The 19,738-nt window shown below is 40.3% G+C and overlaps 3 protein-coding genes across 16 annotated transcripts in view; 1 reads left to right on the forward strand and 2 right to left on the reverse strand.

Moving 5' to 3' along the window:
• The window catches only part of WFDC11 (WAP four-disulfide core domain 11), a 57,236-nt gene extending 44,561 nt beyond the window's left edge, over positions 1-12,675 (reverse strand). For 6 of the 14 annotated variants that reach the window (XR_013365393.1, XR_013365392.1, XM_077873360.1 and 3 more), the window contains exon 1: positions 12,193-12,330. The gene's annotated coding sequence lies outside the window, so the exon portion shown is untranslated. Of the gene's footprint in view, positions 1-108; positions 262-1,280; positions 1,440-1,747; positions 1,953-12,192; positions 12,331-12,352 lie in introns of those variants that run through there. The other 8 variants (XM_077873361.1, XM_077873355.1, XM_077873362.1 and 5 more) reach the window with 8 other exon arrangements.
• WFDC10B (WAP four-disulfide core domain 10B) lies at positions 5,089-7,157 on the reverse strand. Its single transcript, XM_077873367.1, has 2 exons — positions 6,301-7,157; positions 5,089-5,378 (listed from the first exon to the last, which is right to left on the reverse strand). The coding sequence occupies exons 1-2, from the start codon at positions 6,389-6,391 to the stop codon at positions 5,248-5,250; spliced, it is 222 nt and encodes a 73-aa protein (XP_077729493.1). The 5' UTR covers positions 6,392-7,157; the 3' UTR covers positions 5,089-5,247.
• On the forward strand, positions 12,263-19,517 carry WFDC13 (WAP four-disulfide core domain 13). Its single transcript, XM_077873353.1, has 3 exons — positions 12,263-12,457; positions 15,348-15,498; positions 16,741-19,517. Exons 1-3 carry the CDS (start codon positions 12,271-12,273, stop codon positions 16,898-16,900), a joined length of 498 nt encoding a protein of 165 aa, XP_077729479.1. The 5' UTR covers positions 12,263-12,270; the 3' UTR covers positions 16,901-19,517.
• The last annotated feature ends 221 nt before the right edge of the window (positions 19,518-19,738 follow it).

Here is a 19,738-nt window from a genome sequence, read left to right on the forward strand (position 1 = left end):
AAGCAATCTATGAGCAAAGAAATAAAACATGGAAATCCAGCAGATTTGGACTAGTACTACTGGGAGTCTATAGATGCAGTGTGAAAATTCGTGAACAAAAAAACTCACTGAAATTAAGTTGGAAAGCCACAAGAGGGAGCTCTCACACCACACTCTTCGTCCTCAATTGTGGCGCCAACAGGAAATGTTCCTCGCAAGTGGGTAGTACCTTAGCTGTTTAGTACTTTGCGATCACAGCAAGAGAAAGGTTTTCCTCTTCCCCTGGCAATAACGTAGTCAATAAGAGATTATCACAATGAAAAGCCATTCTACTTGGAACTCCCAGTTACCTCTATAAAAAAGATTCCTCTCCTTTGATCTCTGGACTGGCCTATGGTTCTGTCAAAGCTTATTTGCCCTAAATTGCAATTCTCTGCTATTTCCAAATTAACCCATTTTTGTTAGTAGGATAACTGACGGTTTTATATTTAAGGTTAACAGTATAATACATTGAAATTTAAGAAATAAAACAAATAAGCAGGGGGAAAAAGAGAAAGAGGCAAACCAAGAAACAGGTAACTATAGAGAAATGATGGTCACCAGAAAGGAGGTGGCTAGGGGGATGAGTTAAGTTGGAGATGGCAATAAAGGAGTGCACTTATTGTGATGTTTATGGGATGTTGTATGGACATGCTGAATCACTATATTGTACATCTGAAACTAATATTTACACTGTATCTTCACTAACTCATTTAAATAAAACTTCCAAGAAAAAAAACAGTATAATACATTATATTAACATAATATAATAACAATATAAAATTGATGGTTTTGTATTTAAGGTTGTATTTAAGGTTAACAGTATATTTACACGCAGAGACTTCAGAGACTGCATGGAAATGAGGAGATGGGAGCAGAGGGCTTAGCATAGAGGAAATGAGGAGATGGGAGCAGAGGGCTTAGCATAGATAAAATCGCCCTCACAAAAATAAAAGTCTGAATATGAATGGAGGAATACTGAGAATAAGGCTGACACTTGGTAGATTGGATCTCTGGTTCCTGAGAAACCATAAGGAAAAGATTTCAAAGTATGAGGGACACAAACAGGCAGACATGGGAAGACACCACTTCTTGGGGAATGCATGGTGGTGTGGAAAGGGAAGCTGCTCTTGAAGACTTAGTGGCAATGGGTGGGCAAGAATGAAGCAAGAGGAGACATCAGTGGGTCCTTAGGGCCCAAACACCTGATTACATAAGTTACTCATTTCCAGAAGAAAGAGTCTGAATGAGCCCATTCTCACTTAAACCATTTCCATTTGACAATGGACTGCCTCTGTGCACATCCCGTTTTAAGACTTCGTAGGTCAGATAATTCCCAATTTATGATGGAAAATTCAGACGTTCAGTCTTTTACCAGCGTCCACTAGCAAGTAAAGAGCTGCTTCTCAAATGGAAAGCATCTGTCAAAAGAAGAGGACAAGGCTTGAACTCAATACTCCCAAGTGTTTGTTCTCTGATTCTCCTACTTGGACATGCAAAAGTTCTATCCATCATCTTAATCTACCATGGACACATTTAGTAAAATGTATATGCTAGGTGCTAAGACCCAGATGGCAGGCAACTTTCAACACATCCTGATCATGCTGCAAAATATTTTCTTAATTTGGATCTCACACAAAACTAGCAGCTTTACATTCCCCTAAGGAAATAAATGAGAGGAGAATGCCCAAAGTGTCTTTTGGTATCTCCAAAATCCAAAGACACCCACCACACATTGTATCTTTCTTCAAGGTGAGCAGTACAAGGTGCAGAAACTTGTCGCCTGTCTCAAGGGACTATCCCCATATGCACCAACCCACAGGATCTCTGGAAATCTACTAATATTAAAAGTCCTGGATATCATCAGGTGTATCTCCTATACTCTGGCATGCACATGGTAAAGCACCTAGGATACCTACTACTTCCCCAGGATCAGTTAGCACAATGTAAATGACATGAGAGACCAGCATGATTTCCTCTGGGATGTCAAGTGATCAAAGTCTCTTCAATCTCTATTATGTCACAGAGCTGAGGAGATGACTTAGTCCTGATTAAGAGAGTGAGATACCACCTCACACCAGTGAGAATGGGGAAAATTAACAAGGCAGGAAACCACAAATGTTGGAGAGGATGCGGAGAAAAGGGAACCCTCTTACACTGTTGGTGGGAATGTGAACTGGTGCAGCCACTCTGGAATACTGTGTGGAGGTTCCTCAAAGAGTTAAAAATAGACCTGCCCTACGACCCAGCAATTGCACTGCTGGGGATTTACCCCAAAGATTCAGATGCAATGAAACGCCGGGACACCTGCATCCCGATGTTTCTAGCAGCAATGTCCACAATAGCCAAACTGTGGAAGGAACCTCGGTATCCATCGAAAGATGAATGGATAAAGAAGATGTGGTCTATGTATACAATGGAATATTCCTCAGCCATTAGAAACGACAAATACCCACCATTTGCTTCAAGGTGGATGGAACTGGAGGGTATTATGCTGATTGAAGTAAGTCAATCGGAGAAGGACAAACAGTGTATGTTCTCATTCATTTGGGGAATATAAATAATAGTGAAAAGGAATATAAGGGAAGGGAGAAGAAATGTTTGGGAAATATCAGAAAGGGAGACAGAACATAAAGACTCCTAACTCTGGGAAACGAACTAGGGGTGGTGGAAGGGGAGGAGGGCGGGGGGTGGGGGTGAGTGGGTGACGGGCACTGAGGGGGGCACTTGACGGGATGAGCACTGGGTGTTATTCTGTATGTTGGTAAATTGAACACCAATAAAAATTATTTTATTAAAAAAAAAAGAGAGTGAGGTACGTGGCTGAGTCTCTACATGTGAGAAAGCTGCTTCTGATTATCAAGACAAAGGGTTGGGAAGAGAGAATTTGCTAGGCGCATGGCTAGAGTAGGAGAAGACAATAAAAATACAGAAGCCATGACAACCCTGAGGCCATGTGTTTGTCACACACAGCAGCCTGATCAATGATTTTCTGCAAGCCAGGACTTGGTTTTTTGGACACCCAGGTCATGGCAGAATGTGCATTTGCTCCCTCCTCTGCCTCCGTGAGATTCAGTCCTTGTAGGGGTCTCACTCCCCCACTCGCCCTACCACAGGGGCACACAGCTGTTCCATAGGACAGAACATGGAGTGCTGACCAGGGAAACATTCCTCCCAGCCAAAGCATTCTAGCTGTAGCCTCTTTGTCACTGGGTGGGGTGGAGTGTCGAGAGAGCTCCGTAGAACACAGGCTGGGACACCAGCTGTCCTGATGGAGAAGACCAGCTGCATCAAGTAGAATTCATGGTCCAAGGTGCTCATGCTGGTGGCAAGAAATAGCTCAGCTGGCAGCATGGTGTACTCACGTGATAGAGAGCACTGGATGTGGATGTGGGAGCTCATTCCCTAATGGGCCCTGGCAAGAACTTTGGCTCTCTTAATAGTCTCTCCCAGGGTGTTTGGGGCATGGCCAAGCACTGGGAAGATGCTTGCAGAGTCAGGCTATGTGAGGAAGCACCAAGTAAGAGCTTCTGCAGAGCATGCTCTTACCGCCCATCTACATCTGATGATATCTGTGCTGCTGGTTGATCTTGATCTCTCTTTCCTAAGGCCTCCTGGTCAAGTGCAGCTCCTAGGAGAGGTGCACTTAATTTGGATCTCACATGAAACTAGCAGCTTTATATTCCCCCAAGGAAATAAATGAGAGGAGAATGCCCAAAAGGAGAGGTGGAGAAGCTCCTCTAATACAGTAGCCCTGGGATGCTTCTGAGGTGGGCCAGAGGCTCTGGCCTGAAAGAGGTAGGTTTCCTCCTCTAGACAATCCTTCACTGCTGCCCAGCAGGAAACTTTAGACTGGAGTGTACCACTGCACACCTGCCTCCAGCAAAGCCTGCTGGCCTCTGAGTTCTTTGCACTTGACTCCATGTCCCCACTGGGCACATGTGACCCAGTCCCTGGATTTAGTCCCACGACCATCTCAGGGCCTCTCTGCTGGCACAGAGTGGTCAGGAGTCAGTCCCCCAATGATTTAGATCCACTGATTCACCATGAGAGCATAGCTCCCCTCAATAGGCAGTTAATCCTTGGTAGCATCACCATGAACCCCCTGTTCTCTACTATGTGGCTTTTCCCTGGATTAAAAAAGAGAGAGAGTGAGACCATATGGAGGGATATTGAGGAAAAGTGCATCCCGTTCCAGGTCCCATCTAATACAATCTCAGGTCCCTCCATCAGGCCATTCTGATGGAGGATGGAGTGGGAGATATTAGTGAAGGCATTCACTTGTTTTCACCATAGTGGAGGAGCAGTGAGCAAACAGGGAGTCCACGCAAGCATCCCCCCCCCACCAGCCATATCTTGATCTCTCAGTCCCTTGGCCTTGAGCATATTACTTAACTGCCCTTGGATTAGTTTTCCTCATGGTTTTAAAGGGACAGTAATCTGAACCTCACAAGGAGAATGGGAAGAACGGGAAGGGGTGGATCAATTAAGAAGATGCCTCATTGGGATCCCTGGGTGGTGCAGCGGTTTGGCGCCTGCCTTTGGCCCAGGGCGTGATCCTGGAGACCCGGGATCGAATCCCACATCAGGCTCCCGGTGCATGGAGCCTGCTTCTCCCTCTGCCTGTGTCTCTGCCTCTCTCTCTTTCTCTCTGTATGACGATCATAAATAAATAAAAAATTAAAAAAAATAAAAAAAATAAAAAATAAAATAAAATAAAAAAAAGAAGAGGCCTCATTGTGAACCTCCTACTCTGTGACCAATGTCTAGCCCCACCTCCCTCACGTTTAACTTGGCCCTTCTGATCCCAGGCTAAGGAGTGTTCTTCTTAGCTTTGGGAAATATCACACATGAGCAGTTTCTCCCCTGAGAATACCGGTTCAGCGAGCAGATCAACAGTGAGGTTGGGCCTCAGGGGCCTGTCAGGGGTGTTGGGGCCAACAGGAGAGAGAATAGAAAAGTATGACAAGGGGAGAGAAATCAGAGACCTGGACCCAGCAAATGGGGCCACTCTAGGGTCTGCCCTAAGTCCTCAAGGATCACAAGCACTGGGAGTAAAATAGGCAGGTGTGTGGACATTTGTTCTGGTTTATTTGACAGAAACAAGTTCAGACAGCAGCGAAGGTGCATTCTTGTTGACATCCTCCTGCCTAGGATCTGAGGTTCTTGTTCCTTGGTGTGAAGAGAGCAGAGGAGCAGGATGCACAGCCCAGTCCCCTTGCCCACTCACTAGCGACTCATGCAAACATTCCCACAGAAGGTTGGACAGCATATAGCGTTCGCTTCTGGACACTTTAGAAAATATGAACAATGATTGCTGCAAAGGTCCACGCTGGGCTTCTTCTCACAGGCCTTTTGACCTAAAAGGAACAGGAGTAGGAGCAAGATCAGTGGAACCAGATCTCTTGAGAGCACTCCTTTCAAGCTTAAAGCCTCTCCAAAGACCCCAGGACCTAGGTCCCACTCACATCATCTTGGACTTTTCAGGGAACTCACTTTCTGCCCTTCACCCAATCCTGGCAATTGGTAGTATCTTAAATTCTATAATCTCTTTCTGTCCCCCAACAGATAAATCTCAGTGCCTAGCCTTCCTGGGCCCTCTCCATACTCTGCAGCCAGGACTCTGTCTCTCCTGTTAGTCATGGCCTTGGTGAATATTCTCCCTAGAATCTACACTCTGAGAAACCAGCAGAGTCTGAGACATCCTGCAGATGCTCTCCACTCTCCAGAATTTTCAGGGTCCAGAGAAGAAGACTTGCCATTTTGCCCCCTCTCTCCTGTCACTGTCCCTGACTCCAGGGCCCTTGCCCCTTCACACAAAATACCACTTGCACTCTCTTTCCCTTCCACTGTCACCATCCTGGCCCCTCCAATGATAACTTGGACTTGACTTTGAACACCCCCAAACTTGCTTTCCCAGGGTCCTTTCATTCTACACCTACTCCCACCAACATTTCTGGATGTAATGTGTCACGTATGTACAGAAATCAAAGAATAGTTTTTTGGTTTCCCCTCATGATTCTCAGGCCATAATGTACCTTTCACTACTGAATGTACCATTTGTGTCTGGGTATTTGGAATGGAGAATCAAAAGGTAGAGGTTCCCCCTCCATCTACATCACATTTCCAGAGGTGGGTAAAGGGGCTAGAGGGCCATGGTTTGGAGGACCAGAGTCTTCATAGTGCTGTGGTCTGATAGGTTTCAATTCCCAGGTCCTCCTCAAAAGGGACATAGCCCCTCCTGGTCCTCTTCCCCAGTCTGTCCCCTAGGGCAGCACCTACTTGGCTTCCTCTTCAGTTCATGGTACCCTCCCTGGACTTGCAGCAGCAGCATACAGAGGAGCAGGATGAGCAGCAGAGCCTGGGTTGGCATGACTCTGGTCAGAGTGGAATGCTCTCAGTCTGGCCCAGACTTCTCTGGAGAGTTGAGAGATCCTCCTTGGCTCCTCCCTCCCTCCACTGGCCAAACAAGGAGTCTTGTTTCCTCCCCTTTGCCTGCCCTTACCGTGTCCTGTTCCCTGTGGGACTTTGGCTTCTGTAGGTCACTCCTGTTGTCACATGACTAACCCCTTCCTTTGCAAACAGAATTTCTCCCTGAAAGATGTATTTCTATATTCTAGTTAGATAAGATAATTTACAGAAAAGAAGAAAGCATTATTTTTGTAGGAAGATATAAAAACAACCTCAGTCCATCAATGGATGAATAGATGAAGATGTAGTATAGATATAGAGATAGATCAATAGATCAATAGATAGATTATTCAACCCTAAGAAGGAAGGAAATCTTGCCATTTTTGACAACTTGAATAAAACTTGAGGCACTGTGATAAGTAAAAATGTCAGACATAAAAAGACAAATATTGTATAATATCGCCTCCATGGAATCTAAAAATTCTGAACTGCTAGAAACAGAGTAGAATGATGGTTACCATGGGTTGCAGATTGGGGAATGGGGAAATGTTGGCAAAAGTATAAACTTTCAGTTATAAGATGAATAGATTCTGGGGATCTAACATACACCATAGTACTTATAGGTAACAGTACTACTTGAAAGTTACTAAGACACTAAGTCTTTTGTGTTCTCACCACAGATAAGAAATGATAATTATGTGATGTGATAGAAGTGTTAGATCACTTTACAACACATAAGTATATCAAATACATTGTACACCTTAAATTTATACAGTTATGTCAATTATATCTTAATAAGGCTAGAAAACAATATATTACATATGTTTTATATATATATAATTATATATATTACACACATGTACTTTTCCCAGCTTGAAAAAATTTTGAAATATACCAATTATATCTGGTAAAGCTGGAAATATATATTAACACATATTTTCCAGATTTACTAATATATTAATTATAATTAATAAAATATAATTAATAAAATATTATTATAATAAAATATCTTATCTAGAGAAAGACTAGAGGAAGACATGAGAAAAATAGGGGCACATAGTAAGTATCTTAGAGCTCAGACAGAAGAGGTGATCTGTCAATCAAGAGGAGGTGGTCATTGACCATAAATATTGTGGAGAAATATTGTGGGCTCTCAGAAGCGAAGTTGATTTTCCCCTAAGAAGAGCAAAAGGGGAACCTATTTTTGGACTGGACTCCCAATAGGCATTGAAACTGGGAAGAAGATAGCAATGAAAAGTTGAACCCTATTCTGATATTCTAAACTAATACAATCTCCTTCAGTACAGAGGTATAGTTAATTTTTAAAATCTATGATACTTGTATTTTTTAAATTTTTTTATTGGAGTTCAATTTGCCAACATACAGCATAACGCCCAGTGCTCATCCCGTCACGTGCCCCCCTCAGTGCCCATCACCCAGTCACCCCAACCCCCAGCCCACCTCCCCTTCCACTACCCCTTGCTCATTTCCCACAGTTAGGTGTCTCTCATATTTTGTCACCCTCCCTGATATTTTCACTCATTTTCTCTCCTTTCCCTTTATTCCCTTTCACTAATTTTTATATTCCCAAAATGAATGAGACCATATAATATTTGTCCTTCTCCAATTGACCTATTTCATTCAGCATAATACCCTCCAGTTCCCTCCACATCGAAGCAAATGGTGGGTATTTGTCATTTCTAATGGCTGAGGAATATTCCATTGTATACATATACCACATCTTCTTTATCCATTCATCTTTCGATGGACACTGAGGCTCCTTCCACAGTTTGGCTATTGTGGACATTGCTGCTAATAAACATCGGGGTGCAGGTGTCCCAGCGTTTCACTGCATCTGTATCTTTTTTTATTGTTTTAATGAATTTTTTAAAGACTGTATTTATTTATTCAGGAGCGACACAGAGAGAGGTGCGAAGACATAGGCAGAGGGAGAAGCAGGCTCCCTCCAGGAGCCCCGGGACCATGACCTGAGCCAAAGGCAGGCACTCAACCACTGAGCCACTCAGGCATCCCTGATACTCATATTTATAGTTGCAGTGATATGTAATAAAATTCATCAATAGAATGAAGGGAGGGGATCACACAATCATCTCAACTGAAACAGAAAAAGCATTTTACAAAATGCACCACATTCACAAAAGTAGTAATACAAGGAACTTCCTCAACATAATTAAAGATGTCTATGAAAAATACACAATTCTCATATTCAATGGTGAAAAACTAAAATCTTTCCTCTCCATATCAGGAATAAGACAAAAATGCAGCTTTCATTACTGCTAGTCAATATTGTATTGGAAGTTTTAGCCAAAGCAATTAAGCAAGAAAAAAAAGCCATCTAAATTGGAAAGGAAGAAATAAAACTCTATTTGCAAATGACATGATCCCATGTAGAGAAATTCCCAAAGAATCCACACAAAAAAATTAGTAGAATAAACAAATTCAGCAAGTGTGTTCTAAAACCCGCAATTAGCAATCCAAAAACAAAATTTAAAAAAACAATTCACTTTACAATAAAATATAAAAGGATAAAATACCTAAGAATAAATTTAACCATGAAGGTGAAAAATTTGTGCACCAAAAAATACAAAACATTGCTGAAAGAAATTAAGGAAGACCTAAATAAATTAAAAGATATCTCATATCTGTGGGTTGAAGGATCTATGACATTAAAATTGCAATACAATGTAATCCCAAATAAAATTCCAATGGCTTTTCTTGCAGACATGAAAAGCCAATCCTCAAATTCATATGGAATTTCAATGGGCATGCCATATATACAAAACAATATTAATAAAGTACTACAAATTGGAAGACTCATATTTCTCAATTTCAAAACTTACTACAAAGCTACAGTAATCAAAAGAGTGTAGTACTGGCATAAGGATAGACATATAGATGGATAAATAGAATTGAGAGTCCATAAATAAACCCACACATCTAGGGTCAATGATTTTTAACAAGGGTATAAAGACCAAGAATAGTCTCATCAACAAATGGTACTGGGACCCTTGATATTCACATAGAAAAGAATAAAATTGGATCCCCACCTCACATCATATACAAAAATTAATACAAAGTTGATCAATGATTTAATTATAAGAGTTATAAAATTCTAAGATGAAAGCATAGAGATAAATCATCATGACCTTAGATTAGGCAATGAATCATTAGAAAGGGCATCAAAAGCATAGCAACAACATTAATAAAATAGATAAATTGGACATTATCAAAATTAAGAACATTTGTGCAGGGATCCCTGGGTGGCGCAGTGGTTTAGCGCCTGCCTTTGGCCTAGGGCGCGATCCTGGAGACCCAGGATCGAATCCCACGTCGGGCTCCCGGTGCATGGAGCCTGCTTCTCCCTCTGCCTGTGTCTCTGCCTCTCTCTCTCACTGTGTGCCTATCATAAATAAATAGAAAAAAAAAATTAAAAAAAAAAAAAGAACATTTGTGCATCAAAGATTCTATCAAAAAAGTGAAAAAACACCCCATAAAGTGGGAGAAAATAGTTGAAAATTATATGTTTGATAAAAAGTCCAAAACCCAGAATATAAAAAGAAGTCTTACAATTCAAAAAAGATAAATAGCCCATGTGTAAAATTGCAAAGGACTTGAATAGACATTTCCCCAAAGAAGATACAGAAATGGTCAGCAAGCACATGAAAAGATGCTCAGAAGGGAAATGCAGATCAAAAACCACACTTAGATACCACTTCACACTCACATGAATGGCTATAATCCAAAAGAATGAAAATAGAAGAGTTGGCAAAGATGTAGAGAAATTGGAAATCTTATGTGTTAGTGATAAAAATATTAAATAGTACAAAGAACTATGGAAGCAGTCTGAAATTTCCTCCAAAGTTAAACATATGACCCATCAATTCCACTGACAGACTTACACCCAAAAGAATTGAAAATAGGTACTAAAAAAATACTTGTACACAAACATTCACGCTGCACTATTCACAATCACCAAAGGGTGGAAACAACCCAAATGTCTATTAACAGATGAATGCAAATTGTAGTATATACATGCAATGGAATAGTATTCAGAGATAAAAATCAATAAAGTACTAGTGCATACTACAACATGAATTAATGTCAGCAACTGCAGAGATAACACTTCTCACTTAGTTTGGCAAAAATTTAAAAACATGACCATACATGCCATTGTGGGAAACACCCATGCTCACATGGTTGGTGGCAGTACCAAATAGTATAAACTTTATGGAGTAGAATTTAGTGGTATTCCAAGAAAACTATGTATAAATTTACCCTTTTAAACAACAATTACACTTGTAGAAATTTACCTTGGTGTTACACCTCCAACAATACAGAAAATATGCACATGGCTGTTCATTGAAGCATACCTGTAATAGCAAAATCTTGGAAAATACAAAAATGCCCCTATAAAGGAGATTGACTGAATGTCTAAGTTTGTGTGCACATGGTAGTATACAACACAATTGTAAAAAGGGGGAAATTGCTATGAACTGCCTCAAGGTAATTTTCAGGATATATTGTTAAATGAAAACAAGTTACAAATGAGTGTATTGGTGCAATAAGAAAAAAAGGAAATTAAGGATTCAAGTAACTGATTACCTTTATCTTACACAAAAATTTCCACAAAACTGCTATTCAGCACTTTCTATGAAGTCAGTGCAAATTTACTACAAAACCAAGCAAGGACAGTGTGAGAAAGGAAGGTTACAGTCCCAGCTCTTATGAACATAGGTGTAAAATTCCTTAAAAACAGCAAACTGAACCAAATGATATGAAAATGATAATATCCAATAATCACATTAGATATGGGAGAAATGCAAGAATGATTTAAGGTTAGAAAATCTGAAGTGGGAGTGCCTGGCTGGGGCCAGTCAGTTGAGCGACAGACTCTTGGCTTCGGTTTGGGTCATGATCTCAGGGTTGTGGGACCAAGCTCCACGTAGGGCTCTGAGCTCAGCATGGAGTCTGCTTGGGATTCTCTCTCCCTCTACCTCTACCCTTCCCATTTGTGTGCTTGTTCTCTCTCTCTCTCTCTCTCTCTCCCTCTCTCTCTCTCTCTCCCGTAAATAAATAAATCTTTTTTTAATAAATCTTTAAAAAAAGAAAATATGAAATATAATTCAACATATTAACAGGAAAAAAGCAATAAATATAATTTCACATAAATTAAGGAAATTTTTCTTGTCAGGAATGAAAGAATTTTCTAAACCTATGATAAAAGATGTCTATGAGAAACCTAAAACAGACACTATCCTAAAAGGGGAAATTTAAGAAGCTTTCATTTTAAATCAGGTATCAGACAAGAATATGCACATCCTTACTTCTATACAAGTCCTGGCCTGCACAAGGAGGCATTTGAAATGGCATAAAGTTTGAAGAGAAAAAATACAATTGCCATAATTTGCAGATGATGACTGACTACCCAGAACACTATAAGGACCACATCAAAAAATTAAAATCAACAGAGAATTTAGCAAGGTAGTTAGTAACAGACAGTACATAAAAGTCATTTTTCTACATTAGCAACAGAAAGAAGTACTAAAAAAAATTATCCACTGCTTACAATTTTATTTTTAAAGTCCAAGTCCATAGGAATAAATATAATGAAGACATGCCAGAACTCTACATGGGAAAGATTATTAAAATTTTGTAAAAGGACATTAACAAGACCCAAACAGATGAAAGACATAATAAGGCCAAGATTAGATAATGAAAGGAGGGTAGATGTGAAAATACTACCTGGTCCTGAGGAGGATGTGGTTGGGAGGTAACTTGGATGTCTGTCATTGGAATACACAAAGAAAGGCTGGTCACAGCATGCCTCTGCTTTGCCCTCCTTCATTCTCTCGTCCTCTGAGCTGTGTCTGGTCAAATCCAGCAGTCCTCAGCCAAGACCTACCTACTCATCCTGCCAGCAGCATGAAGTCTGCACTGCTTCTCCAACTCCTATTGATTCACTTAACACCACAGCAGGTGCCTGGGAGCCCCAAGCAACATTTTATGAGTAGGTTCTGGGTCTGGGCTCTGGGGAGGGATGCAGCATTTGTAGAGATGAGAGGATCTGAGGGCTGAGGATACACATTATGGAAAAAATACAGTATCATGTTCAAGGGTCCTAGTTTTACTGTCAGTAAGATCCAGATTTGAATCTCTGCTGTGTGCTTACTGAGTGGTCTTGGACAAAGTGTCCAGGCCTCAGATTTTATCTTTGCAATGGATATAATGACACTGGGACAGTTGGGAGAAGAAACAGAAATAATGCATGCATACTAGAGCACTCTTAATGGACCATGATAAATGCTCAATAAGAACTACTGTAAATGTTATCAGCCTCATCACCCAGTGTAGTCTTGCTGCCCTAGTTTCTTCATGGATGCTTGCACCAACTTTTCAAGCATTAAAACCGAAGCGCCTGGGTGGCTCAGTCGGTTAAGAGTCTGACTCTTGGTTTCAGCTCAGGTCATGATCTCATGGGTTGTGAGATTGAGCCCTGCATTAGGCTCTGTAGCCATCAGAGAGTTTACTTGAGATTTTCTCTCTGTCCCTCCTCCCCTCTCTAAAATAAATAAATAAATCTTAAAAATAAAACAGAGAAGAAAATTAAGTTGGTAGAACTCAAGCCAGAACCTACAAAATCTCTGCCTTGGAAAATATTTGGGAAGGAAGGAATGAAAGTCTTACATTTTATTGCACATTTTAAACATTCAGAGGTACCTACACAATTACCAGTGACTATCACCAATGGCAAAGTATAGAGTCCATCTCAGCAGCCACCATTGCCCAGCTTAACCTAATGAGTGCTGACCACAGTTATGTTGACCTTGACCAATACCAAATGGGAAATGAACTATTATCCACCATACCTCCACTCTCCTATGAGGAAAGCATCCTCAGAATACTGAGGGCTCAGAGAGGGGTATGTGTACTATCTCAAGTGTCTAGGGAGGCAAGTTTCTGTTTTAAGAATTTCAGAGAGGGCCCACACATTTGTAAGGCTGAGGGAGGCTAAGCTAGATGGGAAAGAATGGGGGAAGGGTAAATTTGGAGAATCAAGGACTAAAATTTGAAGAGAAACACAAAAAGGTCCCTGAAAGACTGGTAAGTCTTTGTAAGTAAGACTGGAATCACATACCGAGAAGAGGAGGTAAACCTGAGAAGGTCCACCTCTCTGAGATCCCTGGCTCACAGACTCCTTCCCCACACTGTCCTATTGATTCCCAAACTCCCCAAAGTGGGGACCAGTTCCAATTTTTTTGCACTGAGCTAGTGAGCCATGGGATGACCAGGAGACCCAAGGTGAGTGCTGTATACTGGTCTCTGCCAAATTGTCAACAATTTGAGCCTTGGATTTTTTTCTCTAGTGCCATTTGCTGTTCCAATTATAGCCCCAACTTCATTTTTTTCTTTTTTTTATAAATTTATTTTTTATCGGGGTTCAATTTGCCAACATATAGAATAACACCCAGTGCTCATCCCGTCAAGTGCCCACGTCAGTGCCTGTCACCCAGTCACCCCCACCGTTTTTTCTCCTTTCCCCTTTATTCCCTTTCACTATTTTTTATATTCCCCAAATGAATGATACCATATAATGTTTGTCCTTCTCCAACTGACTTATTTCACTCAGCATAATACCCTCCAGTTCCATCCCCGTTGAAGCAAATGGTGGGTATTTGTCATTTCTAATGGCTGAGTAATATTCCATTGTATACATAAACCACATCTTCTTTATCCATTCATCTTTTGATGGACACCGAGGCTCCTTCCACAGTTTTAGCCCCAACTTCATTAATCATTTGTTTCTTCCAGGTCAATATGATACCCTATGGACTCCCTTCTAATTGCAAATACTTGCAAAGCAATAAGTCAACCGGGGCTTATAGAATACTCCACCTATAGATTTGCCCCAGAGAAAGGTCAAGTCACAAGGTACAAAAATTATGGCCTGGCTGGGCTTCAACAACAGGGATAATTGTACTTATCCTTAATGCCTTGGTGTTCAGGAACAGAGATAAGAATGTGAGTTGGAGCCCTACAGAAGGATCTCCTGGTGGAGGTATTCTTGACTTTGACCCAAATACTGAGGGATGAGGGAAATGGGATATTAGCATGAAGATGTTTATTCTTCTCTAATAGTAGAAAATGGGACAACCTGGTGCTCTGGCTTCCTTAGCAGAAGAAACCTGAAAGAAAGAGAAGCCAATCTTTATACCTTATTCCAAAATACTCACCCTCGGACAGGATAAGCACTGAGTGTTATACTATATGTTGGCAAATAAAAAATATACAAAAAATAATAATAATAAAATTAAATTTTAAAAAATAAAAACAAAACACTCACCCTCAATCCCACGGAATAAGTTACCCCTAGAACTCACTTGTGATTTGGGTTCTAGCATTCTGATTCCAGTATCTTCAGTGTATTGTTTGGTCTTTATCATTTCCCAAAATATTCCTTCCCATTCATTCTTTCTCTACACAAATAACATACGTTAGGTCAACTTTAGGACAAACTATGTTGTTAGTGAGAGGTTGTACAACCCACTTGGGGCTACACAGTGAGTCAGTGCAAATGCACCTACACACCCCTTTCTTGCTTACCACAAACTGTTCATTTCCTCAAATATGAAGTATCTGATCTTGCAAGGATGTTGAATTGTCAATGAGTGCAGGGTTCTGCTGACCTCTGTCTCCAATCAGATACCCAAGCCTCAGTTTTCCCTGCCAAGAACTCAGAGAAAGGCAGCAGCTAAGGACAACATCTGATTCCACCTCCCTATAACTACAGGGGGAAGATCAGGGAGGCTGGTTTTCTGATAGTTCCTAGGACTTTTGGAGTTCTGGATGTTACTCCAGTCCATTGTTTAGGCACTTCTCTTTTCTGTTCTGTATTCCAGAGTATATCTTGGAACCCCCACCCTGCAGATCAGATCCTGGAAACTGCACTCAATTCTGTACAATGCAGGAAGATTGCAAAAACGGACTTCAGTGCTGTTCTGCCTTCTGTGGGATAGTCTGTTCATTAAACAAGAATATAAATTATGACAGGTAAGGGGCTTCTCTTGCCCAGTTCTAACCCAGTTGCTTTGGGAACTCAACAGAAGAGTCTCTTACCAGCCCCTATACTGGATCTATTTTTCTAACATTCTCCTTCTCTTTACCAAGGATAATTTTCTTAAATGCCTTGAGTAAAAGAGGCTTTCTCCATTCCCAAACTACATAATGTTTCTCATCACCACATTTGTAAATCTCAAAATATGCCTCTCTAAACACAACCACAAACCACTCCATCAACAGACCCTCCCTGTCCCAGAATCCACCTTTATCCTGAGGCCTGGGACATTATATCTGGGCTACAAGTCTCACCAAAATCCCAAAGCCAATCTGTTTTCTTTGTTTTTTGCTTTCCCTCTTTCACCAAATACCATCCTTTGGCCCCCAGTTTCCTGGGCTCTGGGGATTCTTCAGCCTGAGCAAAGCTTTGGTTAGCTGCTGAGGCATTAGCACTGGCCCCAAATCTGCTGAATGGAAGTGTTCCTAGAGCAGAGAAAGGGCATTAGGGAGTTATGAGACAACTGGTTTCTAATTCTATCTTTCAACTATGACTTTCTACTACCGTGAGGAATACAATTCTCCGTGTTTGCCTTTCTTTCTAATGCATAAGATGAGTACTCTTTATTCTAGCCTTGTGAGGTTGGTACAAAGACTCACAAGGCAAGAGACTCAATCAGTGACCCTCTAAATTGTCTTGTTCTTTGCTGTATTCCCTCCCCTGAGCACAATAACCAACCTATGAGACAAGACACAGAGTGATGAAGTAGGGGCTCAGAGCCAGATACTCAAACCCAAATCCTAGCTCTACCACTTCTTAGCTGAGTAAACTCAGACAAGTTAATCAACCTCTCTCTCTGAGTGTCAGCTTCCTTATCTTTAAGACTTGAACAACAATAGTGACATGAAAATAAATAACACATGCAAACTCTAAAGACATTACTTGACATCTATTAATTATTCAGTAAGTTTTACAACTAGGCAACCATATCTCATATCTCTCTTAAGAGATTAGTCTTCAGAGTGAAACTTCATACCTTTCAGGCTCTACCATGCAACACAGAAGCATAAGTATGACTCTTTGTTGTCACTTGTTTCTTTGAGGTTCTGCTTTCCCCATGGCAAGAAAGCTTAGCTTCATGGTCTAGTTTTAATGAGGGAAGTAATGGAAAATTAAGTATTGTATTTCTAAGAGAAAAACTGCACCAGAGAATATTTGAGAATACTTTTTTTCTACAGAACCAGTCACAAGAACATAAGAAAGGTCATGGTACAACCTAACCTTACACCTAAAATAATTGGAAAAAAAGAACATCAAATAAAGCCTAAATCCAGCAGGAGAAGAGAAATAATAACAACTAAAGCAGAAATCAATGGTATAGAAATAAAAAAACACTAGAAACAGATCAACAAAACTAGAAGCTCTTCTTTGAAAGAATTGACAAGATTGATAAACCCTTAGGCAGACATCAAAAAGAAAAGGGAAAGGACCCAAATGAATAAAATTGTGATTGAAAGAGGACAGATCACAACCAACATCACAGAAATACAATTTTAAGAGGATATTATAAGCAATTATATGCCAACAAATTACACAATTTGGAAGAAATGGATAAATTCCTAGAAACATATAAACTACCAAAACTGAAACAAGAAGAAATAGAAAACTTGAACATACCCATAACCAGCAAAGAAATTGAACCAGCAATCAAAAGTCTCCCAAAAACAAGAGTCCAGGGCCAGATGGCTTCCCAGGGGACTTCTACCAAACATTTCAAGAAGAATTAATACCTATTCATCTGAAACCGTTCCAAAACATATAAATGGAAGGAAAATTTCCAAGCTCTTTCTATGAGCCAGCATTACCTTGACTCCAAAACCAGACAAAGACCCCACCAAAGAGGAGAATATCCCTCATGAACACAGATGCAAAAATTCTCACCAAGATACTAGCTAATAGGATTCAACAGTACATTAAAAGGATTATTCACCACAACCAGGTGAGATTTATTCCTAGGCTGCAGGAGTGGTTCAACATCTGTAAAATCAATCAATGTGACACACCACATTAATAAAAGAAAGGACAAGAACCATATGATTCTCTTGATAGATGCAGAAAAAGTATTGGACAAAATCAGCATTCTTTCTTGATAAAAACCCTCCACAATGTAGGTATAGAGGGAACATACCTCAATATCAGAGAAGTCACACACAAAAACTCACAGTGAATATCATCCTCAATAGGGAAAAACTGAGAGCTCTCCCCCTCTTCCCATTCTCACCACCGTTGTTCAACATAGTACTGGAAGTCCTGGCCTCAGCAATCAGACAACAAAAAGAAGTAAAAGGTATCCAAGTTGGCAAAGAAGAAGTAAAACTCTTGCTGTTTGCAGACAACAGGATACTCTATGTAGAAAACCCAAAAGACTCCACCCAAAAATTACTAGAACTGATACAGGAATTCAGCAAAATAAAATCAATGAACAGAAGCATGTTGCATTCTATATGCTAACAATGAGGCAGAAGAAAGAGAAATCAAGGAATCGATCCCTTTTACAACTACACCAAAAACCAAAAGATACCTAGGGATAAACATAACCAAAGAAGTAAAAGATCTGCACTCTGATATCTATTAGAACCCTTAGGAAAGAAATTGAGGAAGACACAAAGAAATGGAAAAACATTCCATGCTCATGGATTGGAAGAGCAAATATTGTTAAAATTCCTATGCTACCCAAAGTGATCTACACATTCAATGCAATCCCTATCCAAATACCACCAGCATTTTTCACAGAGCAGGAAAAACAATCTAAAATTTGATGGAACCAGAAAAGGCCCCAAATAGACAAAGAAATGGAAAAAGAAAACCAAAGCTAGAGGCATCACCATTCTGGAATTCAAGGTCTATTACAAAACTGTAATCATCAAGACAGTATGGTAATGGCACAAAAACAACACATAGAGCAATGGAACAGAATAGAGAACACAGAAATGGACCCTCAAAATTCTATGGTCAACTAATCTTCCACAAAGCAGGAAAGAATATCCAATGGAAAAAAGACAGTCTCTTCAACAAATGATGTTGGGATTGGTCAGCCACATGCAGAAGAACAAAACTGGATCATTTTCTTACACCATACACAAAAATAGACTCGCAACGGATGAAAGACCTAAATGTGAGACAGAAATCTATCAAAATCCTAGAGGAGCACAGGCAACATCCTTACTGAACTTGGCCACAGCAACTTCTTGCAAGACACATCTATAAAGGCAAGGGAAACAAAAGAGATAATGAACTATTGGGACTTCATCAGGATAAAAAGCTTTTGCACAACAAAGGAGACAGTCTACAAAACTAAAAGGCAACCTATGGAATGGGTGAAACTATTTGCAAATGTTTTATCAGATAAAGGGCTAGTATCCAAAATCTATAAAGAACTTACAAACTCAACACCCAAAACCCAAAAAATCCAGTCAATAAATGGGCAGAACATTTATGAACATTTCTCAAAGAAAGATGTACAAATGGCCAACAGACACATGAAAAAATATTCAATATGACTCGGCATCAGGGAAATACAAATCAAATCCACAATGAGATACCACTTCACATCAGTCAGAATGGCTAAAATGAACAACTCAGGAAATAATAGATGTTGGTGAGGATGCAGAGAAGGGGGAACCCTCTTACACTGTTGGTGGGAATGCAAACTGGTGCAACCACTCTGGAAAACAGTATGGAGGCTATTCAAAAAGTTAAAATAGAACTTCCTTAGGACCCAGCAATTGCACTAGTAGGTATTGATCCAAAGAATACAAACACAGGGGGATCCCTGGGTGGCTCAGCGGTTTAGCGCCTGCCTTTGGCCCAGGGTGTGATCCTGGAGTCCTGGGATCGAGTCTCACATCGGGCTCCTGGCATGGAGCCTGCTTCTCTCTCCTCCTGTGTATCTGCCTCTCTCTCTCTATGTCTATCATAAATAAATAAATCTTAAAAAAAAAAAAAAGAATACAAACACAGTGATTCAAAGGGGCATATGCACCCCAATGTTTATGGCAGCAATATCCATGATAGCCAAACTATGGAAAGAGCCCAAATTTATTGACAGATGAATGGATAAAGAAGATGTGGTATATACATGTACAATGGAATATTACTCAGACATCGAAAAGAATGAAATCTTGCCATTTGCAACAACCTGGATGGAACTAGAGGGTATTATGCTAAGTGAAGTAA

Source organism: Canis aureus, chromosome 26 (genome assembly GCF_053574225.1).
Source record: "Canis aureus isolate CA01 chromosome 26, VMU_Caureus_v.1.0, whole genome shotgun sequence".
NCBI classification, from domain to species: domain Eukaryota; kingdom Metazoa; phylum Chordata; class Mammalia; order Carnivora; family Canidae; genus Canis; species Canis aureus.

Excerpts from the sequence above, each read along its gene's own strand:
- WFDC13 (XM_077873353.1), top strand. The coding sequence starts at position 12,271 with ATGCCTCTGCTTTGCCCTCCTTCATTCTCTCGTCCTCTGAGCTGTGTC. Across the intron at positions 12,458-15,347 it reads CCCCAAGCAACATTTTATGA|AGTATATCTTGGAACCCCCA; the intron begins GTAGGTTCTGGG and ends TCTGTATTCCAG. Across the intron at positions 15,499-16,740 it reads AAGAATATAAATTATGACAG|AACCAGTCACAAGAACATAA; the intron begins GTAAGGGGCTTC and ends TTTTTTCTACAG.
- WFDC10B (XM_077873367.1), bottom strand. The coding sequence starts at position 6,391 with ATGCCAACCCAGGCTCTGCTGCTCATCCTGCTCCTCTGTATGCTGCTG. Across the intron at positions 5,379-6,300 it reads TGAACTGAAGAGGAAGCCAA|GTCAAAAGGCCTGTGAGAAG; the intron begins GTAGGTGCTGCC and ends TGTTCCTTTTAG.